The sequence below is a fragment of the Danio aesculapii genome, chromosome 13, assembly GCF_903798145.1.
Source record: "Danio aesculapii chromosome 13, fDanAes4.1, whole genome shotgun sequence".
Lineage (NCBI taxonomy): Eukaryota > Metazoa > Chordata > Actinopteri > Cypriniformes > Danionidae > Danio > Danio aesculapii.
Window position 1 is genome coordinate 51266045 of NC_079447.1, and position 20460 is coordinate 51286504.

Genomic DNA, 20460 nt, shown 5'->3' on the forward strand with positions numbered 1-20460 from the left:
TATTTTGGTAAAATAAGCGTCATCTAGAGGCCTTTGCCTTTCATATAAGCCACTTCTGATACCAAATGATCAACGAGAAGTCAAGTTATTATTTGCTGTTCCTAAAACGTGGATAGGCCACAAGACTTTAGTCAGGTAGTGTATAAATAAAGTAGACTGAGAATGAATGATGTGCAATGTTACCCAGAGCGCAGCTGAGCGCCGCAGCCTTGCGCAGACCATCCAAACTGAGGCAGATGGTGTCTCTTTCCCTCTGCGTCTGCTCTTTAACGCCCTCTGCTCCCAGAATAAAAGCCAGACTCCGAGAGCTTCCAGCCATGCGTCCTGTGAGCGGCGTGGACAGTGTGTCGATCAGGTTTTTCCAGCAGCCGGTCAGGATATAACGTGCAAAAACCACACCTGTCAGCAAATAATGAAAGGAAAAAAGGTTGCAGCTTGTTTAAACTACTTACTTAAAAGGAGCTGAATCAACACAGTTTGTTAGAGGTTTTTCGTAGGACAACATAAGTGTTTCATGTTCAATCAACTTAAAACTGTAAAAACCATTAAGTCAACTTAATCGATTTGCATTGGGACAACATGAAGGGATTGTGTGGAACTCTGTATTTTTTATAGTGAATGAGGGATTGATCTTGTGCTGTAGAGATGCATGATATTAGGAAATGTGTGAAATTTTCCAGCTGTATTTGGAAAGAATTAAAAAGTATGATGATTAAGTGCTAATGCATTAAATGTTAAAAATGTTAGCTTGAGTCTGTGCCAATAGCCTAGTGGTAAAGTGCACTGAATATAGCACAGAGGTGCTCACGACAACCTGATTCCCAACTCAAGGTTGTTTGCGGATCCCTCCCCCCCTCTCTGCTCCCTATGTATTCCTGTGTCATCTTTACTGTCCTATATAGTAAAGGTGAAAAACGCCTAAAATATATTAAAATAAAATAAAATGTTCGTTTTAATACTGTGGGAAAAATCATAATCATGATAATCTTTCAAGTTATGTCAACTAGTACCTCAGGGTTTGGGCTAGGCCCCCTCTTCTTTTTAAAATACACAACATTACCAGATACATAAAGTTTCATACTATTGTTACTCCATAAATATCTTCTGCTTGGCATTCCAGAGAGATGAAGCAGGTGTTTTGTGTGGATTTTGCTTGCCTTAAAGCCTTATGTACTTAATAAGTACAGAACTGTCCGAACCTAACACCAGTATCAGCTCATCATCACAGGTAATGACATCTCTCCAAAAACCTGTGCTTAACTACTGAAATGATATTTACGCACTTAAAAAAAAATCACCTGGTCAGACATCCTTGCATTAACATCCTGTTTGTGGCACATCAGTATATGTGAGGGGGCTCATGAAAGAATAAAGTTACGTTAAAACCAAGCACACCATTATTTTTCTGGTGAAATTCCCCATAAGTTTGATGAGTCACATGACCCTCTTCCCATTGAAAAAACAAAAGTTGGATCTAAGATGGCCGACTTCAAAATGGCCACCACCCATCTTAAAAAGTTTGCCCCCTCACATATACTAATGTGCCACAAACAGGACGTTAATATCACCAACCATTCCCATATTATTAAGATGTATGCATATAAAGGGCTCACCCTGTATAATGCGATTCTGATCCTGGCAAACTATACAAGCCTTGAAAATTGATAAAAGAACACATATTATCCCGACACTTAATATTTAATGATATAGGATGGTAAGCTAAGTGCATTTGATAGGTTATGGTTTCGAATTTAACATTAGCATTTTTATGTTTGAAAAAGCATATTTTATGAATTATTTTAGTATTTGATGCATTTGTGTTGTTTTGACTAGCAGGTGTCCCTAGCGTGTTGTGTTACAAACAGGCCTGTAGCCAGCTTATTGAAAGGGGTGGCTATTTTTTTATGAAAAACCAACCTTTTTGCAGTTATTTTCCTGATTTTCTATTTAATTATGAGGTATAAATATTGCATTTTAGTGACATTTTAAGAACTATTTTTTTGCTGGATTAGCTTGTCGGATGATTATCATAACCACGCTTTTTGATGTACCAAAAAATATTTCCAACTATTTTGTCAAATTGTTTACTATACTATTTTATGTGTGCATTTAATATAATAATAACAAACTGGCCAGCACATTCAACTTTCCTTAGTCAGAATTTGGCCATTTGAATAATAAGGAAAATTAAAAAATAATAATAATAATAATCGAACTTTTGGTCTCTTTCGAACCACCCGAACCCCCCTTGGCTACAGGCCTAAAACTTAATAATTTGTACGAAGAGAGGATTAATTATTAATATATTTTAACAGCAGTAAATAAAATAATAGCTATATATATACATATATACATATATACATACATATACATATATATATATATATATATATACACTGTTTGATTCACCCACCCCCAATATCAAGTGCAAACCTACGATCTTGGTTACAAATGCTTCAAGACCATTTTGTGAAGCAATCGAAACTTGAAAGCGATTTGAAAAGCTTCGTTTTTCCCATCCCTACCTGCCACCAGGCTGTCATTGCCGTTTTTGTCACAGGTGAAGGGTGACTGTGATGAGGCTTTTCTGATCAGCTGACCACCGATAGCGCTGCTGCCCAGTCCATCAATATCTGTCACGAGAAAGAGAGAGAATCCTGATATGGACTTTTGCAAGCGAAACACAAATGATGGAACAGCAGGCAATAAATCATCATTGAAAGCACTTAAAGTACTCTTCCTACAGGGTCAGTGGCCCTAGAGCAAACTGAGGTTAAACAGATGTGATTATGGAGCGTCTTTACACTGCTTTACACTGTTAATGGGATGGATTGTGTAATTCTGCCTTTGAGGTTTGCAGTTGCAGATTAAAGTGTAGCTTCAGTGACAGGGATATAGTGAAGTCAAAATGATTCGCCCTCCTGTGAATTTTCTTTTCTTTTTCAAATAATTCCCAAATGATCATCAACAGATTGAGGAATTTTCCACAGTATGTCTGATAATATTTTTTCTTCTTGAGAAAGTCTTATTTGCTTTATTTCGGCTGGAATAAAAGCAGTTTTTTAAATTTATTTTAAATTTATAAAAAAAAATTTAAAACCCTTTTAGGGTCAATATTATTAGCCCCTTACAGGGCCATGAGCCCCCCTCCCCCGTCTCAGCAGAGTGTTTTCACACCTCTAGTTTAAAAAAGGGGGAAGGGTTTGCATGAAAAAGGGAGTTTCATTACATGCACACGCTGATTTTCACACCGGCAACACAAACACAGACGCAGGGGAGATAGACCGTGATTCGGAGAGCAGCATGTACAGCAGATCTGAGAGCTGTGTGGAAGTGGAGGACTTTCAGTCCATATTATTGTAGTGATATTACTGTAAACTTAGTAACTATATCATTTTAACTAAGGTATGCCTTTAAAAAACGGCGTCACGGTGGCGCAGTGGGTATCACAATAGCCTCACAGCAAGAAGGTCACTGGTTCGAGCCTTGGCTGGGTCAGTTGGTATTTCTGTGTGGAGTTTGCATGTTCTCCCTGTGTTTGCGTGGGTTTCCTCCGGGTGCTCCGTTTTCCCCCACAAGTCCAAAGACATGCGGTACAGGTGAATTGGGTGAGCTAAATTGTCCGTAGTGTATGTGTGTGAATGATGTGTATGGATGTTTCCCAGTGATGGGTTGCCAGTAAAAGGGCATGCGCTGCGTAAAGGCTGATTTATACTTCTGCGTCAAGCCTACGGGTGGACGCATAGCCCTCGCCTCGTAGGCATCGCTGACGCGCACCTCTCAAGAAATGTAACTACATGTCGCAACAACACGTAGCGCAAGAAAATGTGTGTAAATGGACAAACCAGCAGGCTGAGCACATTGTAAATTATTAGTGTTATTAACTAAGGTATGTTATTATTTTATTAATGACCTTCAGAATCAAGAGCGTCTGTGCTCCGCGTCTGACAACTTCAAACGCCACCGCGCGTTCACTGCGTGTCAGGATTGCCTTCTGAGGCGTAAGTCATAGATAAAGAAAAGATTGACGCAGCTTCTCCTACCGCAGTAAATTTAGTTTTTACTGTTGATATTTGTCGCCAGTTGATCAGGAAGTGTCGGTTTTGTTCTCTTTGACTCGTTGGATGGAAACGCTGCTTTATTCGCACGTCTTTAATGCGATAATCCAGTTTTGAACATAAAGTTCATTCACATTTTTGGATGGAAACACAGCTACTTTAAGCTGGATACTAGTATCTTGAAGAATATCTAGTCTAATATTATTTACTGTCATCATGGCAAAGATAAAAGAAATCAGTTATTAGAAATGAGTTATTAAAACTATTATGTTTAGAAATGTGCTGAAAAAAATTTCACTCTGTTAATTAGAAATTGGCGAGAAAAAAATACACAGTAGGGCTAATAATTCTGACTTCAACCATATATACTGCTGCTGTCTGGTAATTCAAAGTGCTTCAAAGTCTAAATGAATAAATGTAATGCACCAGTGAGCATGGTGATGAGGGGTAAAGACTGCTCCTCTGCCGAGCCCCAGTATCCCGCTTCTCCCAGCAGGTTTCTCTCCAAAACCTGGTTATAAAGCTCCTCGATCCAGGCCTGAGACAGGACCACCAGAACCCCACTGCTCTGGATCTGACGTACAAACTCCTTCTGCAAAGTTGTGAGAGAATAAACCATGGTCACACAAAGATGTCGCCACAGCGGAATGAACCACCAACTATTCCGGCATATGTTTTACGCGGCGGATTCTCTTCCAGCCGAGACCCATCGCCACATAACAAGAAGGTCGCTGGTTCGAGTCCAGTTGGCATTTCTGTGTGGCGTTTGCATGTTCTGCCCGTGTTGGCGTGGGTTTCCTCCTGGTGCTCTGGTTTCCCCCACTGTCGAAACACGTGCTATAGGTGAATTGATAAAGTAAAGTGTCCGTAGTATCAGTGTATGTGTGTGTGAATGAGTGTGTATGGGTGTTTTCTAGTACTGGGTTGTGGCTGGAAGGGCATCCGCTGCATAAAACATTTGCTGGAATAGTTGGCGGTTCATTCCGCCGTGGCGACCCCTGATAAATAAGAGACTAAGCTAAAGGAGAATGAATGAATGAATTTAACATAGAATTAATACCATTTCAAAACACAACTCACGCATAAGATCTGAGATAACACATGTATTTTAACATTTAATTAATACTTTAATTAAAATTATGTAAATAGCAATTGATACAAGCTCTGAAAATGACATCAAGGTTTTAAAACTGGTAACCAAATGATTGTAAAAAAAAGCATGGTATAATAATGCAAGAAATACCAGAGACACCAGAGCAGACGTGGGCTTTCTGTGGTAGTAGTCACAGCAGCACAGCTTGAGGTTGAGCAGGAGAGCATAATAGGAGACCAGGTACAATCCGTCTGCGTTCATTAGAGCCTGACAGTTCAGGTTTTCATTGCCCTCGAAACCCGGAGAATGTACCCCACCTATAAGGGCACACAATAACATCACATTACACACAAACACTACACAGTTAACTAACAATATTAGCATTCATAGGGATTAGTGGCGGTTATTGAAATATTAAAGAAATAGTTTGCCATTAAATATGTTCCATCATCATTTAATCTTATTGAGTTATTTGCAAAGTACAGCTGAAATCAAAATGATTATCCCTCCTGTGAAATTTTAATTATTTCTAAAAAATAATGTTGTAATTGTTTATTAACTCAGAGACTTTATTTCAACACATTTCTAATCATAATAGTTTTAATAACTCATTTCTAATATCTGATTTCTTTTATCTTTGTCATGATGACAGCAAATAATAGCTGACAAGATATTGCTCAAGACACTAGTATTCAGCTTAAAGTGACATTTAAAGGCTTAACTAGGTTAATTAGGTTAATAGGCAAGTTAGTGTAATTAGGCAAATCATTGTATAATGATTGTTTGTTCTGTAGACTATCGAAAAAACATTGCTTAAGGGGGCTAATAAAATCAACACAGGCTCCTGGTGAATATGTACCCCCGTATACATTTCTGGAGAGCGTGTATTATGTAGCCAGAGGTATGTATGGCTGCATTTCATCTTTAAAATGAATGCTGCGGGGTGGTATAATGCTGCCAAAGGCTTCCGTTTCTTTTAGCGGTATCCAGCTGACTGCTTACAGCCATGTGGACGTTTTTTTCGCCGTTTCCAGTTTGCCTAGTGGCTCGCCACATACGCAGGTGAACTTGGGAGGTGGAGTGGAGTTCACCATGATGATGGGGTTTGACTGCGGTGAAGAACGGTTTAAAAAAAAAAAGCAGGTAAGACAAAAACAAAAGCCAAAAAACGAAATAAACAAGTAAATAACAGGGTGAGAACGTGGTAAGATCTGAAAATGTGGTAAAAATCAGGTGGCCGTGGGGGTTTTTCTTTTTATGGATTGCTTTTAAAAACACTGTCAGTTACGTTTAGGGAAGCGGGTGAGTCGTTCGGTCAGTCAGTCAGCCAACAGCGGCCTCTGGTGGATTTACATGAGAAGAGCAGGCATGAATGGCACTCGCAAGAGACGTCTGAGGTCTGAAAAAGCGTACACAGCGGCCTCTGGTGAATTTGCGAAAAACAAAAACATCGCTCCAGGAACGTATTTCGCACTGCACAGAAACGTATACAGGGGTACGTATCCACAATGAGCCTAGGTCGAATAACCTTAAAAATCGCCTTTAAAAAAATGTTAATTCTTTTATTCTAGCCGAAATAAAAAAAATTAAGACTTTCTTCAGAAGAAAAAATATTATAGGAAATACTGTGGAAAATTCCTTGCTCTGTCAAACATTGTTTGGGAAATATTTGATGAAGTAAAAAAAATTCAGAGGAGGGCATATAATTGTGACTGCGCAAGGACTACATGGTACGATTACCTGCTTGTAGTCCCGAGCAGAAGGTGGAGGAGAAGTTCTGCAGGGTGGCGTCTACATCTGTGGTGCTGTGTAGACCCAGCAGACGTGGCAGAAGTGTGGCTAGAGACTGCACAAAGAGCCGGGCGCTCTGTTGGTCAGCCTCCTGGTTCTTCAGCAGCTTTAAAGACAGAGCTGCTGTCCGTAGTGTACGGTGGCCAGGACAGTCCCGCGGCGTCTGCTCCTCATCAGCTAATGAGCAGTTATCGGAGCCCATATCGGAAACATCGGAGCGTCCAGAATCCTTTTCTGCAGCCATGGAGTACTGGTCACATGAATCGAACTCGGTTCTGGACAGCTCCTGCTCGTCCGCACTGAAGTTACTCTCGCTGTATCGGGAGCCATGCGAACGCGTCCGGGACTCCACCGATAGGAAGTTGGTGATGTCAGGATAGGCTAGGCCATGGCTGCGTTGCACTACATCAGGAGGAGCCGTGGTAGATGGGATTTCAGGTGCGACACACTCCTGACGAGATCCACAGGTAGGCGAAGGTAGTCGCGGTTCGTCCCCGCAATCTTCAGGAGTGGTCCTCCCCATATCCCCTTCTAGAGTAGTCTGCCCTACATCCCCTTCCAAAGTGGTCTGGCCTGTGTCGGTGGTGACGCTGATGCTAATGTCAGGGCTGCGTTCGGTAACGCTAGCCTCCCAAGCTGCGTTTTCGGATGAGAGCACTCGCCGCTGCCAGCGAAAGTCCGCTTCGTTGACTTCCACAGACTCGCGCATAGACTCCGCCCCTTCCTTGAGCTCATCCAATCGGCGCAGCAGCATGCGGGTCTGGTCCTGCTGCAAGCCACGCCCCTGACTGAGCTCATCTAAGGCACCTAAGAGGGCACCGGCGCAGGAGACGGAGGAGTAGCAGGCCTCAATCCCACCCTTCATACAAGCTTCTGTTATACCATCCATTACCCTGGGAAATTAGGAAAGACGGATCACTCATTGGTGACACTTGGAACAGATTTTTGATTTCTCCGCTATAGCAAAGAGCATAGAATCACCAAGAGGTGACACTCTAGTGCGATTTGGGAATCAGCCACTAGATGGCGCGGCGGCCATTTTGGAATGAAAATTCCAATAGACCAACAGCATATTATAAGTCTGTAAAATAAACTTTTAAAAGTGCTGATGATTGTGATAGTAAGTGTTGTATTGTCGTCTTACAGGTTGTATCTCAGCTTTAATGCGCTTTTTAAATAAATAAATAAAAAGCAAAGCAGCTGCTTCCCATCGCAACAGCAATAAGATCCAATGGACAGCCGATCGCTTTCACTCCAAAATGGCGGAATCCGGGGCTGTTGCTGGGCGCTGCTGTTGCAATGGAGTGTCGCCTCTTGGTGATTCTAAGCTTATTGGCTATAGTAACTAGATCCTCAATGAATTTGAAACAAAACATCTTACAGTTTGAGAAGATCGAGATGTGATTTCCTTTTGGAGAAAGACCTCTTTCTCGTCTCGTGTTCAATCACGCATGGACCGGCCAGGTCAAACAAGCGCTGGGGGCTTCCCACAATCTGGGAGAATGAGGGAAAACAACAACATAATATCACTGCATGAATAAATGATTATAAAACACAGCTAATAAAAATAGCATGTTAGGGGGAAATGTAATATATTGTTAGAAATATCGTTATTGCAATACTCAACAACAACATTGTCATCAACATCTCATTTTGAGGGATGTAAACAATAACAATGGTCCCAATGTATCTGTTCATGGGCCAGTGTCATCCCCACATTGAAATGGTCTAGAGTTGTATATGAACCAAGTATTGTCCTATCCTAACAAACCATATATCAAAGCCAATATTATTTCTTCAGGTCTCAGATGACCTATAAATCTCAATTTCCAAAACAAATTGAGGGTCTATATATGTAAATTATTAATTAACCGAATTTACACTTAGAAAAGCTAATATATTGTGTTATATACAGTAGGGCTGCACTATATATCACAAAAGTATTAATATCGCAATAAACAGACATCTGTGGTAAATTACATTTATGCATAGGATGTTTACATAAATTTCAGATGTAAATTTCAGATGGGGCCTTATTATCCATATCCCCACCCCTCTCAAGTAGTCATAAAAATAGCATTTTTATAATTACAATACTCAACAACAACATGGCATATTTTTCCAGACTCCCAAAGTTTAAATAGAAAAAGTATAAATCAGACTTTACTATCTGTATCTCGACCCCCTTCCCCAAAGTAGTTACAAAAATAGCATTTTTATAGGCAAATGTTATATAAAAATATTGTTAATCGCTATACTCAACAACATCACATATTGCATATTTTTCCAGTATCGTGTAGACATAACATATCGTTATCGTGATATGAGATTTCATCAGATTGTAACCTGCTGGTACAGTATTTAACTTTATTTTGGGGTGTCATATGCTTAATTTTTAACTCTTTCATAATCGTAATGGCTTCCGCTTTGTGCTGGACAACACAATAGCAATAACATTATCATTATCAATATCAGTAATATTGCATATCGCATATTTTTCTAGTATCATGCAGCTCTAAAATATCGTTATCCGGACATAATCTTTTTATCATAACACCCAGCCCTATAAAACCTCCTAATACAGTATTTAACTTCAGTTTAGTGTGTCATATGCTTATTTTTTACCTCTTTCATAATCTTAATGGCCTCCACTCTGTGCTGGGGAGGTGGGTAGAGCAGAATACGGTGGTACAGAGACTGCAAAACAGGCTTCATGGACTCCACGCAGCCCACCAGACGCACCAACTCTGCAGCCACATAGCAGATGGTCCGGACCACCGGCCCGATCATGAGCGGAGCACTAGAGGAACATCCCGAACCCCTGCCTTGATCCAGAACCGCTGACCCCGGGGCGGATACTGAGTCCTGACACTGAGCGCCATGAGCAGAGGTGATGCTCTTATCACTCGCTGGGTTTCCCATTATCACCACCAGGGTGGGACATAACTGCTTCCTGTGAGATGCATAAATAGGCTCTTCTCAAAAATCAAACAATTCCTTTACAACATCACAATGTGTAACTGAGGTAATGCACTTTCTTGGGGAGATTTTGTACATAATATCATGGTTTCAGCTAGAAATATTAGGTAATTACACTGCAAAAATGCTTTGGGTTTTGTTTCTAGTCCAAATATCAAAACAAATACTTAAATTTAGAAGCATTTTGTAGATAAGCAAAATATATTGTGTTGTTTTATATAATAATGTGTTAAGATTAAGTGAGTTTTTCCATAAAACAAGCAAAATAATCTGCCTATGGTGTAAACTAAATCTTATGTCAAAAGGCAAACCAATATTACTTTGCTTACCCCATTAATTACAGATAAAGTGTTAGTTGAGCAATGATTTAAGCAGTTTGCAGTGGAAATAAAGATGTGTCTCACCAGACCAGGTCAGTGAAGTTTCGCTGCAGGTGCATTGTGGGAGGGCAGCTGCTCAGCATCGACAAAATAGACTCCAGGTACAACAGCTGCAGCAGCTGGTTTTCACTAAAATAATAATAATTTTAAAGAAAATAAAGAAACAATTTAAAAAAGCAGAAAAAAATAAAGTGAAAAATTAAATAGCAAAAAATTTCAATAAAATAAAGCAATTAAATAAAGCAAAAAAATAAAATAACGAATAAAATAGCAAAAAATAAAATAAAATAAAAATTAATTATGAAACAAAACAAAGCAAAACATCAATAAAATAAAGCAAACAATTAAATAAAGCAAAAAAATTATAGCAAAAAATGTTAAAATGTTAAATAAAATAAAACAAACAATTAAAGCAAAAAATAAAATGAAATAAATAAATAAAATAAAGCACGCAATAAATAAAAGCACAAAATAAAATTTTAAAAATATAAAATAAAGCAAACAATAAATAAAAGCACAAAATAAAATAAAATAAATAAAATGGCAAAAAATAAAATAATGAAATAAAACAAACCAAAAACCAAAAATTTTAAATAATATAAAACAAACCATTAAATAAAGCAAAAAATAAATAAATTAATAGCAAAATAAAATACCAAAAAAGTAAAATAACACAAATAAATAAAAGCAAACAATTAAAAAGCGAAAGATTAAAAAATAAAAATATGAAAACAAAGCAAAACATGAAAAAAATAAAGTAAACAATTAAATGAAGCAAAAAAAAAATTAATAAAATAGAAAAAAATATATATAAAATTTAATAATAAAAAAATTAAATAAAGCAAAAAATAAAACAAAGCAAAAAATTAAATAAAGCAAAAGATAAATTTTAATATAATAATAAAAAATGAAGTAAAATAAAATAGCAAAAAATTAAATAAAGGAAAAAATTAAACAAAATGATTAATAATTAAATAAAAACATAATGCAGAAATTAAAAAAAAGATAATTTCTCTTATTACACTAATAAATCACATTCTGATTTTATAATCAGAGGAGTGAGCTTCAAAACCATTACAAAAGTATGTTTGAGATCCAGTATTAATGTTTCTGATCTAAATGCAATACTATTAGACAATACTAATTTGCAATAAGTTGTTTCTTTACAGTAAAAGTGATGCAAACACTGCATATAACAGTAATCAATAATCTTGAGTCTAAAATATATAACAAGTAGCTGATAATATGTAAAGCTTACTTTGAGACGGACTCCAGTTTGTCACAGAAAACAGTGAGAACCATGACAACATCTTCATACAGCGCCTCAGTACTGGGAGAAACATCTGAAAACATATCAGAATACATACAGTTGAAGTCAGAATAATTCGCCCTCCTGTGAATTTTCTTTTTCTTTTTTTTTTCAAATATTTCCCAAATGATGTTTAACAGAGCAAGGAATTTTTCACAGCATGTCTGATAATATTTGTTCTTCTGGAGAAAGTCTTATTTGTTTTATTTCAGCTAGAATAAAAGCAGATTTTATTTTTTTTAACCATTTGAAGGTCAAAATTATTGCCCCCTTTTCTCGATTGTCTGCAGAACAAACCAACATTATAAAATGACTTGCCTAATTTCCCTAACTTGCCTAGTTAACCTAGTTAAGCCTTTAAATGTCACTTTAAGGTGAATAATAGTATCATGAAAATGATATAACAGACAGTTCAGTGGATGAGCCGTATTAAAAACCTTGTCCAAGCCTTTGCTTGGCAGTGGACATGTTTTCAATTTTTATTGGTTCATCAGCATACCTTTGCGCTGGTGCACAGGAATACCCTGTTCTTCACCATCAACACCCTGTAAAAATCCAAACAGACTCATTACAATAACAATACAGTCAAAATACGCTAATAATCTAATGAAGCTTAAAATAGTAGAAATGTTTGTTTTTTTTTGACTGAGCACATGTCGCAGACACACTTGGGTATGGTATCTAGCATACAACTAAAAAATAATAATAATTGATGATTAAAAGGGTGAAAACTCGAATTGCAGTCATACAAAAATACTATATAATAGTGGTTTTCATGTGTTACCATTGGTTATTACACGGCTGTCTGGAATACTCTAATCTGATTGGTCAGTCATGACATTCAAAAGGTATGTTATTCTCAGATAACAACCGCTAAATAAGACAGACTCATGTGGAAACTTCGAATCATCTTGAGGGTCAGTGAATTCGTTCATATATTTACATCTACATTTATATGCATCTGCTTGTCTGTCATGTTTTGACTCTTTTTGACTGTTGCCGCCATCTTGTGTCTAAATAATGTGCAGGTTAGTGTATACTCCATCAGCTGTTTTAGTTTCTGTCAGCTTTGTGTTTTTGACTGTTTGGCGCCATCTTGTGTCTGAATAGTGCACAGGTTAGTGTATACTCCATTAGCTGTTTTCATTCTGTCAGCTTTGTGTTTTGACTATTTGGCGCCATCTTGTGTCTGAATAATGTGCAGGTAAGTGTATACTCCATCAGCTGTTTTAGTTTCTGTCAGCTTTGTGTTTTTGACTATTTGGCGCCATCTTGTGTCTGAATAATGCGCAGGTTAGTGTATACTCCATCAGCTGTTTCTGTCAGCTTTGTGTTTTTGACTGTTTGGCGCCATTTTGTGTCTGAATAGTGCACAGGTTAGTGTATACTCCATCAGCTGTTTTAGTTTCTGTCAGCTTTGTGTTTTTGACTGTTTGGCGCCATCTTGTGTCTGAATAGTCCGCAGGTTAGTGTATACTCCATTAGCTGTTTTCATTCTGTCAGCTTTGTGTTTTGAGTGTTTGGCGCCATCTTGTGTCTGAATAATGTGCAGGTAAGTGTATACTCCATCAACTGTTTTAGTTTCTGCCAGCTTTGCGTTTTTGACTCTTTGGCGCCATCTTGTGTCTGAATAATGCGCAGGTTAGTGTATACTCCATCAGCTGTTTCTGTCAGCTTAGTGTTTAATTTAAGAATTAATCAGCTATTACGGCTCAGAACAATGTTTTATGTCTAATGTTTATGTTTTGTGGCAAGTAGCAGTGTAATAAACAAGATAAAGTACATTCAGGATGGTTGTTTTTGCAGAATAAACCGCTGCAGTCTTATTTAATAGTGCTCTGCTTTCTGTCAGCTGCCGATAAACCTGTCTGACTTTATTCTACAATAACAACATCTTGTATGTACTTTATCACTAGCTTAACATTAATAATAAACAAATGAGACCTTACTGTAAAATATGTGTGCACAGAATCCCACCACTGACATACTCTATAGACATGCGTTTGTTTTTATTGAAGCTCAGCCAAAGTCTTAAAGCACGTGACTCACTGTGTTATCCTGTCTATGGCGTAGCTGTAGAGTGAGATCTCCAAGAATCTGGCTGAGAGTGGCTCTGACTGCCGTGTTGATACTGCGCTGATGACAACTCGATATGTACGTCTCTATACACACCTGGAGAAACACAACACAAATTTTCAAGCGAATCCCAATGACAAATCTCCTCTGTTTTGCTGTGACATTAAAAGTTAGCCTTATCCTTGGTAAAGTACAGAGTATATATTTTAGAGTGCGCATGAACCGGAAGCTAAGACGCTAAGATTTTTTTTCGTATTGTTACGCAGATCCTAGAGAAAAGATAAATTAAATGAGAAAACAGTGGGTGTGGCTTGTTTTTTTATACTGCGAGCTGATTGGATGTAGTAAAGTAGGCGTTTCATTCAGAAAGAGGGGGTAAAAGGGTTTGGAGAGTTATTACAGCCTAACAGACTCCTCCTCCATTTCTGTTTGTTGTCAAAACTGACAGCTGGAGGGGCGTGGTTAAATATGTTAGCCACGCCCAATACCTCAGATAGACCTAATCTGAGAATTTAACTGCAAACAAACAGGAAGTGCATTTTTAGATTTCAATATCAGATTACAAGGGCAAACTATTTTGGGGTTCAACGCTAAGGATTTTTTCCACTTTAATAATCAACATGAAATGCACTTTTACCGGGAGGAACGACATCCTGCCCTACTCATAATTCTCTCATCATATAGCCATATGGCTATTACACAACTATAATACACTGTGATATAGCCTGGTTAGTTCGTTGGATCGCTTTGTTTTCTCTCTACAATCGATACGCTCCAGAGTTCGTTTCAATCGAGCGGAGACCACGTCATTCAGGCGATCTTGCACCGATTGATTTGGTGCCGATCAGAGCGCGATTGCTGGATGCACATATGACAAACGAACCGCGCAACTAGGGTATATGCGGAAGTATGCTAAAGGACTTTTAATTTGTTAGTAACCTGGGTTAAGTTCTTCCGGTGAACTGTATGCATTACATATTCAGCACGTTTAAGGTCTGTTTTCTTTAAAAATCAGCGATCTCCACTGGCTGAGTGATATCCGATATAAAGTGGGTCTCAGATTGTACAAGAGGCACTGCATTAAATTACATTTTCCCCCCATCATGTTTTTAAAATACATTTATTTTACCCCAGTTTATTCAATGAAGGCACAGTAGGTAGTGCTGTCGCTTCACAGCAAGAAGGTCGCTGGTTCGAGCCTCAGCTGAGTCAGTTGGCATTTCTGTGTGTAGTTTGCATGTTCTCCCCGTGTTCGCGTGGGTTTTCCCCAGGTGCTCCGGTTTTCCCCACAAGTCCAAAGACATGCGCTATAGGTGAATTGGGTAGGCTAAAAATTGTCCGTAGTGTATGTGTGTGAATGAGAGCGTATGGGTGTTTCCCAGTTATGGGTTGCAGCTGGAAGGGCATCCGCTGCGTAAAACATATGCTGGACGAGTTGGCGGTTCATTCCGCTGTGGCGACCCCAGATTAATAAAGGGTTTTAATAAAGGATTTCATTTTAAAGAAAATTCGTGAATGAACGAATGGAGCTTCTGCACTGGCCTGCCAATTCTGACGGGTGCATGCGAGTAAACGGCTTTTCGTCTCGTTACGCTTGAGCAACTAAATGAATGCCGAAGTCTATTTAACTGATTGTATTGTAATTACATTACAACATCGATGCTGTAAAAGGAAGCGTATAAAATGGGGGAAAAAAGTCACATTAACCGTTCACGGGAAGTTTATCAGTATGGGAAGAAACACTAGCTCCGCATATACCCTATTGGGCAAATGAGACAGGTTCTGAAACAAATGTCTAGTTGTGAAAGCACCGTAAGAGTGTACTTGCACACAATTGACAGACAGACAGCCCAATCGGGCCAGTAACCTTCCTGTCTAGTGTCCAGAGCGTCTCGCACGCTGGCCCTGGGCCATCGGGCAGTCCTTATTCTCGAGCCCTGATGACATGCACAGATGAATTGTTCAACACCAAACTAGCAATGTGAGCTAACAAAATAAATATGATTAGTTTGGATTTCATTCATACTTTAAACATCAAATATAATAACTGCTCATCAAATGAAACACAATGAAACATGTAAGCATTTTCTAGACAAGTAAAAAATTAAAGAAATAATATGTCAAAATTAAGTGAGTTTTTCCTAAAACAAGCTAAATAATCTGCCAATGGGGGAAGCTAAATAATCTTACTTCAAAGCAAAAACAAGATTAATACGCGTCTCAGTAGAATCTACAACTGAGCAAACAGAATGATTGGACGAGTGACCGCCGAGCAGCTGCTGTTGATCCGCTCATAGAAACGGGACTGATAACGTGGCATGTGTGAACCACTGACACCTGTAACCATAGCAACCAATGACACACTGTTGACGGGTGCAAAATATTTCAAGGGTTCATTGTGCGCCACTGAGCCATTCACCTTTAATAATAATAAAAAAACTCTTGCATTTTAGGATCCTAAAGTCTGGCTGTATTTCAAACCTAGTGAGATGTTCACCAAGACAGCATGTCCTGTGGTGGAAATAGGCTTCCATACTAACATGCTTGAATTAGAAAATTCACAGGAGAGGGAAATATTTCGGCTTCAACTGTATATCGTAAGAGTATTGCTATAGCAACAATATTACATATTTTCCCATATCATACAGCCCTACAGTACCTCAAACGCAGTGAAAACGTGCGTGTCTGGATAGTTTATGTGTCTGCTGTGTGACTGGAAGTGCTCTGCTTTAGCTCATTATTTATGGCCTGATCCCTTGGGAAAAACAAGAGACATCTGGCACAACCAGACCCCTTCACACATGATGATGATGATGATGATGATGATGATGATGATGTGCTTTTATGAGCTGTTTACGGCCACCAGACACACAAACACCAGGAGAAACCCAATTAGCCAAGCAGAGTGAGATCTCATCACTGAAGGAAACTCTTTGATAATAGTGTACAGTTTGGGGGGCGGTACGGTGGCTCAGTGGTTAGTCACCTCAAAGCAAGAAGGTCACTGGTTTGAGTCCCGACTGGGCCAGTTGGCATTTCTGTGTGGAGTTTGCATGTTCTGCCCGTGTAGGCGTGGGTTTCCTTAGAGGGCTCCGGTTTCCCCCACTATCCAAACACATGCGCTATAGGGGAATTGATGAACTAAATTGGCTGTAGTGTGCGTGAATATGAGAGTGTATGGGTGTTTCCCAGTACTGGGTTGCAGCCGGAAGGGCATCCGCTGCGTAAAACATATGCTGGAATAGTTAGCGGTTCATTCCGCTGTGGCGACCCCTGATAAATAAAGGACAAAGCCGAAGGAAAATGAATGAATGGTATGAAAATAAATCATGTAGAAAAGAACAAACGTAATGGTCCTGCGATGAAAATCTCAGCATGATGTGTGGATCAAGTGTGAAGCAAACTCTGCAGCGTCCTCATTAAAGTAGCATTACAGCGCAGCACTCTTTAAGAATAGACGCCCTTTGACAAGGACTTTAATTAGAGTCTTGCCAAATTCACAATTTGCTCTTTCATTCAGTCAGTCAATGGTCAATAAAGCTGCTCTTACCTCAGCGATTCTCAAGATGTTGTGGCCAGTGATCTCGAAGGTCGAGGAGTAGGTGATGCAAAGCAGGACCTACGACACAAAACATATTATTTAAAGCAAGGTCTCCTTCAATAGGTTTACATAAATCCAAGGATTAAAACATGACATTCTCTAATTTCATGCAGCATCAGCTTTTTCCTCTCAGTGTATGAAACAGCTGGTTCAAGAATCCACTCTCTAAACCCCGTCTTACTGAGAGCCTACTCTGTTCTGATTGGTCAGAAGGCTCTACGATCTGCTCTGATCTACCATATAACTGTACTCTGATTGGTCATGGTTTGTTCTAATTGATCAGAAAGCTTTATACTCTTTGTCTATTCTGCTTTGATTGGTCTGTTGGCCCTCTATATGTTCTAGTCGGTCAGATAACCATACTCTGCCATATTTGGCCAAATAACCCTATGATCTGATTGGTCAGGTTGATCTGCTTTTGCTAATTGGTCAGAAGGCCTACGTTCTGATTCTGCCCTGATTGGTCAAATGGACCCCTTTTCTTGTATTTGGTCACAAAACTCTATACTCGGTTCTAATTGGCCAGATATTCCTATTCTGTTCTGATTGGTCAGTCGGCCCTTCTTTGCTCTGATTGGTCAAATGACCATACTCTGCCCTGATTGGTCAGATAACCCTATTATGCTCTGATTGGTCTGATTACATCACCCTGCTCTAATTGGTCAGCTTTCCCTACTTTGTTCTAGTTGATCATAGGGCTGTACTCTGCTCTGGCCAGATTACCCTACTCTCCTCTGACTGGTCAAATGGACCCCCGTAGTCTAATTGGTCAGAAGACCCAAGCTCTGATTGGCAAGGATAACCATACTCTGCTCTGATTGGTCAAATGGGCCCCTTTCTTTGTTATTGGTCAGAAAGCTCTATACTCTGATTTGATTGGCCAGATAACCCTACTCTGTTCTGATTGGTCAGCTGGCCCTCCTTTGCTCTAAATGGTCAGAAAACCCTACTATGCTCTGATTGGTCCGATTACACCACTCTGCTTTGATTGGCCAGATTACCCTACTCTGCTCTGACTGGTCAAATTGACCTACTTTCGTCTAATTGGTCAGAAGGCCTATGCTCTGATTTATCAAGACAACCATACTCTGTTCTGATTGGTCAAATGGACCCCTTTTGTTGTTATTGGTCAGAAAGCTCTATACTCTGATTTGGTTGGGCAGTTAACCCTCCTTGGATCTGATTGGTCAGATAACCCTACTATGCTCTGATTGGTCCGATTGCTCTACTTTGTTCTAGTTGATCATAAAGCTGTACTCAACTCTGATTGGCCAGATTACCCTACTCTCCTCTGACTGGTCAAATTGACCAACTTTTGTCTAATTGGTTAGAAGGCATAAGCTCTGATTCGTCAAGATAAACATACTCTGCTTTGATTGGCTATGATTTTGTTCTAATTGATCAGAAAGCTCTATACTCTCCTCTGATTGGCCAGATAACCCTATTTTGTTCTGATTGGTCAGATGGCCCTACTGTCCTCCAATTGGTTAGGTAACCAAACTATGCTATAAATGGGAAGGTAAGCATACTCTGCTCTGATTGGTCATATAACCCTACTATGCTCGAATTGGTCCGATTACACCACTCTGCTCCGATTGGTCAGATGGCCTTATTTTGTTCTACGTGGTCAGAAGGCTCTATACTCTACTCTGATTGGCCAAATAACCCTACTCTTTTCAAATTGGTTACTTAGCCTTCCTTTGCTCTGATCAGTCATATAACCATATTCTGCTCTGATTGGCCAGATAACACTACTCTGCTCTGATTGGCCAGATAACCCTACTATGTTTTGATTGGTCAGATTTCATTACAGATTACACTTTCCCGCTCATGTGAGGAAGCTAACATCCATATCTGAATTTCAGTTCTTCTTTACCACTTGCATTCAAAGTTATACAAATAGTAACTATGGTGTTGGTTTGATACTCAACTCAATTGGTTTAAAGCTGCAATGTTTGAGACTTAAAACAGACATAATTTGAGGGCCAATAAAAACCAGAGACTGGCTTTGTGTAGAAATTATAACTGATATTTACAGGAATTCACAATTGCTTCTTACTTTTGTAAGACAATAACACAATTTATCTGCACCCTGAGCTTTAAACTTTGCAGGGCTTTTAACATTCACAACCACCTACATTACACACTACAAGTCTATCTGAAAAGGCATAAAAGATCCAGCTGTAATGGGAACGGGAACACAATGTGTCTGGGGATGTCTGCGTGCCAGTAATGCTGCACATTCATCCAATTACACTGACACTGCATTGATTAATCCTGCTAGAGGCAACAGTTTTTTTGGACGCTGACTAGCCTAGCTCTTCTTGCAGGCCTCTGTGATCTCTCATAAACACACACAGACCTTCATAACCTCCACCTGCAGGTCTTCATGGAGGCTCGGCGTCACTCTGACAGCTTCCAGGATTTGACCCAACAGCTGTTTCTCTGGAGCTTCTGCTTCCACCGCGAGAAAACAATCCTCACACAGGATCTTCTGTCAGAGAGCAACAGCAGAATATACACAAGTGTATGAGCTATATTATATATAATGGGGGGGGGGGGTGTATTTTTCTCACAGACTTCAACAGAGTGTAAAAATCTTGATGGTTCTGTGGATCTCGTCTATCAAATCTGAGCTTTATTTTGTATTCTCTATTGGATTCGGATCAGGTAATTGGCTGGGCCATTCTACAGCTTGATTTTCTTTCTCTGAAAGCATTTGAGAGTTTCCTTGGCTGTGTTTTGGATCATTGTCTTGCTGAAATGTCCACCCTGGTTTCATCTTCATCCTCTTGCTAATGTAGATATTGGAATGAAGCAGCTGATATTCATTTACACTGAGGAAGAGCAGAGGGTTGCCGAAGAACTACTGAGAGATTTCAGCTGCTGTCTGGGCTTTCACAGCCTTTCAACACCTCCCTTTCCTCATGTGTTCAATACTTTTTAACTGCGTAATTTCATTTTATTTCACATAACTTCATTTGTAAACTAATTAGATTAGCTTTCTTTGCATATATGGATTTATTTTGGTTGTAACCAACATCCAGGGGAATTTCAAGTCAACAGCACCTTTAGAAATATGTTTTCAATACTTATTTCTCCTGCTGTACAGTTGAAAACTATATGATTTGCCCTCCTGTGAAATTGTGATTGGAACCACTTGATGTATAATA

General features: G+C 39.2%; 1 protein-coding gene across 1 annotated transcript in view; it reads right to left on the minus strand.

The window, feature by feature from the left end:
- Positions 1–20460, minus strand: part of arfgef3 (ARFGEF family member 3) — a 57512-nt gene that overhangs the window by 33869 nt on the left and 3183 nt on the right. The window contains 13 exon segments of the mRNA XM_056471375.1: positions 184–399; positions 2526–2633; positions 4485–4650; positions 5302–5468; positions 6892–7835; positions 8324–8436; positions 9568–9895; positions 10326–10430; positions 11560–11644; positions 12110–12155; positions 13660–13782; positions 17237–17305; positions 19650–19781. Of these exon segments, the coding sequence (XP_056327350.1) occupies positions 184–399; positions 2526–2633; positions 4485–4650; positions 5302–5468; positions 6892–7835; positions 8324–8436; positions 9568–9895; positions 10326–10430; positions 11560–11644; positions 12110–12155; positions 13660–13782; positions 17237–17305; positions 19650–19781 (2602 nt within the window).